The 8,124-nt window shown below is 37.1% G+C and overlaps 1 protein-coding gene across 1 annotated transcript; it reads right to left on the bottom strand.

Moving 5' to 3' along the window:
* Nucleotides 1-2,962: 2,962 nt before the first annotated feature.
* On the bottom strand, nt 2,963-7,856 carry LOC149231044 (BTB/POZ and MATH domain-containing protein 2-like). The gene is made up of 4 exons (XM_089379099.1): nt 7,224-7,856; nt 3,906-4,254; nt 3,469-3,745; nt 2,963-3,360 (listed from the first exon to the last, which is right to left on the bottom strand). The coding sequence occupies exons 1-4, from the start codon at nt 7,691-7,693 to the stop codon at nt 3,194-3,196; spliced, it is 1,263 nt and encodes a 420-aa protein (XP_089235225.1). The 5' UTR covers nt 7,694-7,856; the 3' UTR covers nt 2,963-3,193.
* Nucleotides 7,857-8,124: the final 268 nt, after the last annotated feature.

Here is an 8,124-nt window from a genome sequence, read left to right as displayed (position 1 = left end):
ATCCAAAAAAAATTAAACCAAAATCAAAACTTATAAAGCACTATATCCATCAAAATTACCACCAAAACCAGCTAGCGAAACAATGACGTATAAATAACCTCTCAACATGGCTTCCTCATTTTGTGCACATATTTAGGTTGCATATACACATCAAATGTTAAGGTCGTAAAATTAATCCGCCTTTGGAACCCATTTAAATATTCTATGCCGGCACACATTTTCATCTTGGACCACAGCACTTAAATCTTGGTAATGATGGAGTTGCAATCCTAAATAGCTTTTTTTATCTCATCTATTTGGGAGTCACAATGATCTCACTATCTTCAACGAAATTAGCACGGAAATTTTTGAAATGCGTCAAAGTTTTTTTATTGTATAAACAAAATTTATCATGTTAAATATTATTTTTTGGGATTCAACTGTGTTAAATAAATCATTCATTTATGACAATTTCCATGAAAGATAATCGTAACTGACTAATTTCTCATGATTTTTAAGTAGTCTACTTGCACTCATTGCATCTAATGATGCTCACAGAAGTAAATTATTTAAATTCAAAAATATATCAATATAACATTTTGAGATAGAAAATTATATTATATATCGATTCAAAAATATATCAATATAACATTTTGAGATAGAAAATTATATTATATATCAACCTAACATTATGTGCTTATGTGCTTAAAATTACATTAGGTTTTGGATTAGGTTTTGGATAATCATTTATAGAACCTAGAGAAACTTAAAAAGTAAGTTATGAATGGAGAGGCATATGTTTATTACTCCAGAGGAACCTGACAAGTGAAAATGATAAGAAACATGTTCTTTAAGAAATTAAAGATGGGCAACTTCTTTAAACGTGAGAACTCTAAATGTTTTTAAAGACACCTCTGTCATCATGTAATTAATTTATGAATAGTAATAGATGATGTAATTTAGGAATAAATAGACCTTCACATGATAACAAATTTAACAAAATCATAGAAAGAATCAAAGAAGCAAATACAAGGGAATACAATTTCTTCATATCCAAAGACTTAACCACAGACCCTACCAATCTTGAAAATGGCCCACTTGTCAAAAAAACATTCATAGCCATGCAAGGTTACATGGGCCCCTACCAATCTTGAAAATGGCCCACTTGTCAAAAAAACATTCATAGCCATGCAAGGTTACATGGGCCTTATTACAAATGAGAATAGAATTTCATTTTTCCTATTACTTCCAATGTTCGTGACTTCATCAAGAGGTTTCTCATAGTGCAATCGTAATACACTTTGGTACAACAGGAGACAAATTCTGACATTATACAAAGAATGCATTACACTTCTATCCATGGTCATTAATATAAAATGAAAAAAACTTGTCTACTGCCTCCCAACTTGATCATTTGTGTGTTTGGTTCATGTGAAATTCAAGATAAAACAGTGTATCAATTATGTGAAATTCAAGATAAAACAGTGTATCAATTAATGGAAGAAATAGACTTGGTCAAACACACATCTCAACCTTCCAACCAAGCCCAAGATGAAGCTATAAGAAAACGTATATTTTATTATGTAGCTGCCAATGTTATGTAACTTGTTTTACATTTAGTTTTTTTTACTTTAAAAAAAAACAAATAACAATACAAACCCTTAAGCTTTACAGCTTGAGCTTCAAATCCGTAATAGATAAGGAGAGAACAGATGTTCGTTGAACTAAGATCAGCTCTCAATTTTTTATTTTTATTATCTAGCTGACCAATTCAATTACAGCTTCTTTTAATACAAATTAAACCCGTTGTTGTTATTGTTATACCCGTTATTGTTGTTGTTATATATATATATATATATATATATATATATACTCTTGATGTTGTTATATATATATATATATATACTCTTGAGAACCGTCTTCATTGAACTAAGATTAGTTGTCATTTTTTTTATTATTGTGCTGACCAATTCAATTACAACTGTGCTTTTAATACAAACGAAAGCCGTTATTGTTTTATATATGTGTGGGGGGTATGTTTTTCTTTTTAGTTTTCTGCGTGAAGGTTCATGACTTTCGTTTTTCAAATTTGCTGTCTAGTTGAAATTATGTTGCATGTGTTCGTCTATCACTTTTATGTGTGTGGGGGTATGTTTTTCTTTTTAGTTTCTACGAGAAGGCTCATGACTTCCGTTCTTCGAATTTGATGTCTCGTTAAAATGATGTTGCATGTGTTTGTCTATCACTAGTAATTATTTGTTTAATATATTTATCACCATATAGAAATGATATTGGGCTGTGGTTACCTATCACCCCTAATTATCCGTTTAAAGTATTTCTCACCGTATGCGTGTATGTGCGAAATGATGTAGTGTCACCTCTGAAATTTGGAAATGCCTCTGTAACAATCTCAAAATTTTGGCCCACGATCCCCCATCCCTAAGCCTCGGTAGAAAGTAACTAGGCACCCATCTCAATGCCTTCGTTGTCAAAGTAACTAGGCACCCATCTCAATGCCTTCGTTGTCAAGAGTTTGACACTCTAAATAGTTGTAATCTCAGCAAACCAAACTTCATTTCTTGGATTTAAATCACAACTTAACAAATACCAGAGATCAAGTTGCACGGTACTATTTACAAATATAGGCATGCTCAACTGTAAAAGCAAGAATTATTAAAAATAATAAACAGCTACACGTGCTAATGCCCATTCTCTTTCAATAATGACATCAGTATAGCAAACCCAGTAATTCTATTTCATGGACATGTGGAGTAGACTGAGGACAAAATGTCTGTCAGAACAACCAGAGCACCTAGCCACTATTATAGTTTGTCCAAATGTTATGCAAGAAAACAAAGACTGTACTTTACAATTGGCGCATAATTTGCAGAAGTAAAGCAGATAACGTATGAAATTGTTCAGAACCGTAGCCCCAGTCATTGACTGCACTGAATAGTAAACCTCACAAACACATTTATGAAAATGAAAAAGAATGAAATTAGTGTTTTATGACTTTAGGACCAAACATGGGCAATGGCCCAAAACATAGAGAACGGACTTCCAAACCAGAGTCAACATGAATTTAACTTTTAATAAAGCATCAAGCGTGATCAAAGGCTCATTATGAAGTTCAAAAAGAAGTTTTATATTTTGTCATTGGCCGAGGCACTCAATCTCATATTTAGTGAGACAACTTCCTCTATGAATTAGAAAACTATGTTCTCTGCCTAACCCTTCTCCCATTGGAATCACTCCCATCTTCATATCGTTGTCTAACCATGCCTGAATTTTTCTCGACTCTCGCAAAGCTTTCCAAAAGCTCAGATAGAACAGAAGAGCAACTTTCGTTCAAGTAATCGAATCCCTCAGATTGCATGACAGCTGGAATGGAAGGAGAAAAATAAGAGAATGAAATCAAACTGAATCAAACATCCAACGTAAAACATGCCAAACGTAAGAAGAAATTGTCATATTTAGTCAAACACTCACCTTTCAGTCGCCCAGGACATGCAATGAATTTGAGACAAACTGACTTAAGCTGGAAACATTGATGCTGCTCTGCAAGTGCTAAAGTAGTTGCAACTGTGTCTATACTAATTTCGTCACATAACTTTGCTTCTGACAGTAACCTGAGTCTATCCAAGCCATACCGATCTGCTGCAACAAGCAAATGCTGGGCCATCAGGGTCGAAGCAACTGGTGAGGTTGATCCAATCAGGTCAGCGAAACAAGGAAGGGTATCTCGATATATGAAATGGACCATTGCCTACATGTCAGAAAGCCAAGGGAAACAATGTTATGATTCAAGAAACAGAACAAGTTTAACTTACCTCAATAGGGTAAATCAGATATAGGATACATTTCATTTGGGATAAGAGTAAAACGGATTGGTACAGCTAAAATAGCTTAAGAAGAAAGGAAACAACCTTAAATACTGGTGCTTCCATATCTTCCACCTTTATATTAACCGTATTCTGATCCTTCATTGGGCCAAAAAGCTGGGCCTTGAAGACAGGTGAGCGAGCAGCAAGCACCAATTTGTGAGCCCAGAAAATTGTCCCATCAACTTCAAAACTAACATCTGCACCCTTTCCAGTATCCAAAAGTTCACCAAAATCCTGACCAAGATTCGACTCTGGCACTGGAATGGTGTAAATTTTTGGCCCCTCTGTACGTGAGCCCACAACCCCAACAGTGCATTTAATGGAAAGGCAATCATCTTTGATATAATCTGAAGTTTCAAGTGCAGCTCTTCTGAAGAATCGTTTATATCCCCTACAGAAGACCGTTAACCCAATATAATATGTTTCAAGAGAACAAGGAACAATGAAGAAAAATCTCAAACTACATTCATTTTATCAATTGGCTTCTTCATTATCTTTGGATACAGTGGTTCTAAATAAGGGAATAAATAATGAACCAAAATGTTGTTAATGGCACATGGCAAACAAGTGACATACGAGCTGTCGAGACTAGAAAAAGAACTTTAGAATGTAGTAAATCTAAGTTCAACATCTTTTAACATAACGGTTTGCAGCTTCACATAATAGCATCGTAAAAATAACTTCAGCATGTTTTCTTTGTTGTCTTGGCCGTTCTAAGAACTCAACAAAGAATTGCAGTTATTCTGATTATATTCTGCCAGATCAAACTACTAAAATAAATTTGAAATCTCAGCAAATTAACAAAATGCTTCATTTCCCATATTTAAGGACTCTCAGTTCCTTTCAAAATACCCTGGGCAAAAAGCCGGTAGAGCAGCACCCTCTGTTAGAGAGAGAAAATGATATCCAGATGCCATTATGCCAGAATTGATTTTATTTCCAGCAAGGCATTGGATCACTGATAAGATCGATAGCGTTAAACCAACAACCACAGTTCCATCTCGCTGTGGTCTACATTGTCGAAATTACACGAACTTCAAAAAGAAGAGGACAAGGGCAAGCCCAAGGTGATTTTGGTGCAATAAAGAGCACTTGGACCTGGCACTTATGCTGAAGGAAGTCCGTCCTTTGCAGTGCAACCCCTTGGGGCAAATTTCTTGAAGCACTTCTGAAAGGAAAACAAATCATGTCATCAAGACAAAAGAAACCATACATATTAATTAGCACTAATACAACCTGGGCGAAAAGTTTGAATTGTGAAAAACCACTTTCAATGATAGAAACTACATTATGCCCCATGTATTGATGAGATATACCCTTGCATAAAAAGCACTAGGGACACAATTTATAAATTAGTTAGGTTTGCTTTAATCGTCGTGTTTGAAACATCTTAAAGTTCCATGAGACCCTCCAATTTGTCTTTCGAAGGAAGCAAATCACAAAGGTAAATCACAAAGGTAAAAGATCACATGAGATATTTTTTCTTTTACAAACAGCTTGATAATGCAGAAGGATTACAATTGCCCTTGTATGGAAAACCACTAATCACAAGCACTTTCCTTTGCTACTCGGTCATCATATGGAGGTTCTCTTTCATCAAATTCACCTAGGATTTGCAGCTGGCCCCTGCCACTTATTTGAGCCTCCAGGGCAATAGAATTTTAGTGGGTGGCCTTGCACATAACCTTGTTCACTGCTAAAACATGACCTCGTGAACAGGGAGACTTGCCCCATCACTCTCAGTATCGCTTCTGGTAATGACACATATACAACAGGAGAAATACAACAAAAGACCTATAAAGAAATGGGGATGATTTCTGCTCACCTTCAAAACAGGGAAAAGGGTAATGACAAGAAATAACTTCCACTTGAAATGGCTTTTAATTTTACACGTTAGGTAGTGTAACGTTTTTTATTCTATCCTTCCATTTTAGGGATTTTCCAAAAATAAAAAAATTATTGGTAACATACGTCAGAGTTAGTGTAAAAATTCTTATTCTTTGTTTTTTTCATTTTCTGGAATTTATAAGAGCGAAAAATTCTTAGTAAACCGCCACACAAATCCCTCAAAACCATTGACAAATTTACCACTGAGCAGTTTTCAGAATGGTTTCGTATGATCAGCTGACGCAGCTCCCAGACCAGGGCAACATTGTGGATTCCCAATAGGCACCTTCCCCACAGGATTCACAATATCAAACTCAAAATCAAGTCAAGCGAATAGGATCTTGCCAAAATTCACAAGCTCAAAATCAAAATCAAGCCAATGGGACTTGCGCCGTAAGCGGGGCACTATTATCGCCCCCAACAAGGTTCAAGTCTCCCAGCAACATGTTTGCCGTCGTGGGCCGCTGGCTGCTTGTGCAAGTGTTTCGCTTCTGCTAGTGTTTGCCGTTCCAGGCGCGACTAATGTGCAAATTTGGAGGATTATAATCCCCCCACTGACAGTTGAGCAGCCAAATGTTTACGAACTGAATGTTGCACCCGGAATGATAGGATGCGCACGCCCTATTTATGGTCACATTACAATAAGAGGAAGCTTACAACAAAAAAATTAAAATCACAATTGCTACAATTGGGTCCACTGGAAATGTTTTGAAAACAAAAACAATCAAAATCACAATTGCTACAATTGGGTCCATTGGAAATGTTTTGAAAACAAACCCTAAATTGTTTAGGGCAAATTCCCAGTACTGGGACGCTTCATAGAATGAAAACCCCAAATTTGACCTCTAATTGCAGCCAAATATTTCCGAACTAAATGTTACACCCAAAATGATAGGGGGCGCACGCCCTATTTATGGTCGCATTGTAATAAGAGGAAGCTTACAACAAAAACAACAATTGGGTCCAGTAGATGTTTTGAAAAAAACCCTAAATTGTTTAGGGTAAATCCCCAGTACTGGATGGCTTTATAGAATGAAAACCCCAAATTTGACCTCTAATTGCAGCCAAATGTTTCCGAACTAAATGTTAAACCCAAAATGATAGGGGGCGCACGCCCTATTTATAGTAGCATTGTAATAAGCATTGTAATAAGAGGAAGCTTACAACAAAACAATCAAAATCACATTTTCTACAATTGGCTCTATTAGAAATGTTTTGAAAACAAACCCTTACTTGTTCGGGCAAATTCCCAGTACTGGGAGGCTTTATGGAATGAAAACCCCAAATTTGGCCTCTAATTGCAGATCCAGAAAATGGGCATATCAAATTCAATCCAATAAATCAAAATCGAATAAATGGGCATCTTGGAATCGTTTCGATAAATGCCCAAATGAATCATTTCTCTCAATCATCAAATAACCCTAAGACAAACACCCAAAAAAACAGAAAAATCAACAGAAGAATGCCACCTACCACATGCTCCCTCGGTATTTCAACGTATAGGGCCCGCTCTCGAGCATCCGATCGAAGTGCGTATGGGTTTTGTGCTTTTCATTTCCGCTCTGATCCAGCAGTGTCAATTCGAACAGGGCTCTAACATCCGTGCCCTCACTGGCCAGGGCTATGAAGAGCGAGACATAGACCGAATTATCCTCAGGGCTCTTGCCATCGGGATAGAAGTAGATGGCCCATTCGTAACCCCCGACCACGAAGGTTTCACTGGCGATGTATTTCCCGACTCCCATTCCCTTGGAGAGGGTGTAACCGTTAATTGTGAAGTGATGGGAGCCATTGACGGTGTCAGTAATTGACGTAGAAGTCGACGGCGCGGAGGTTGGGCGAGATGGGCAAGAAAGGGAAGAAGACGAGGGCGCCGCTGCAGCTCCCCCTGCCGTTGTTATCATAATCCCCCTGCTACTCGCTCGCTTGGTGGCCACGGCCATTTGCTGTGTTGTCTCTTTGTTTGGGGTTTAATGTCCGAGGATATCTCCTGTGAATCTTTGGTTAACAGCAGTCTGTATCTGATTACTCGTCCTTTCGAAGGGAGAGCTTTTGAATCCCACGTTACTTGTCCCAAACAAACATCCCACGTTATCTTATAGTGGAGTTGTTGCGATAAATATACACGGCAGGGGTAAGCTGGGCCGTGGGTAGGTATGGTGTGCACGGAAAAATGTGGTGATTATGGGAACCAGGATTTCTCATTTTTTTACTCTGATATGTAAATGTAATATTGGGTTTAATGGTGAAGAGTATGTGTTTTTTTAGAGGTTATAGCTTCAAAATCAGACGGGTGGTTATGTAATATTGAGTCTAATGGTTAAGAGCATGTGTTTTTTTCTAAGAAGTTATAGGTTCAAAATAAGAGGTATGT

This window comes from Pinus tabuliformis, chromosome J, assembly GCF_031772625.1.
Source record: "Pinus tabuliformis cultivar Carrire ecotype Pingquan chromosome J, CPIR1, whole genome shotgun sequence".
NCBI lineage: Eukaryota > Viridiplantae > Streptophyta > Pinopsida > Pinales > Pinaceae > Pinus > Pinus tabuliformis.
The sequence above is the reverse complement of the archived record's forward strand: the minus strand, read 5'-3'. Positions and strand labels throughout refer to the sequence as shown.

Excerpts from the sequence above, each read along its gene's own strand:
- LOC149231044 (XM_089379099.1), bottom strand. The coding sequence starts at position 7,693 with ATGGCCGTGGCCACCAAGCGAGCGAGTAGCAGGGGGATTATGATAACA. Across the intron at positions 3,746-3,905 it reads TGGAAGCACCAGTATTTAAG|GCAATGGTCCATTTCATATA; the intron begins GTTGTTTCCTTT and ends TCTGACATGTAG. Across the intron at positions 3,361-3,468 it reads ATGTCCTGGGCGACTGAAAG|CTGTCATGCAATCTGAGGGA; the intron begins GTGAGTGTTTGA and ends CTTCCATTCCAG.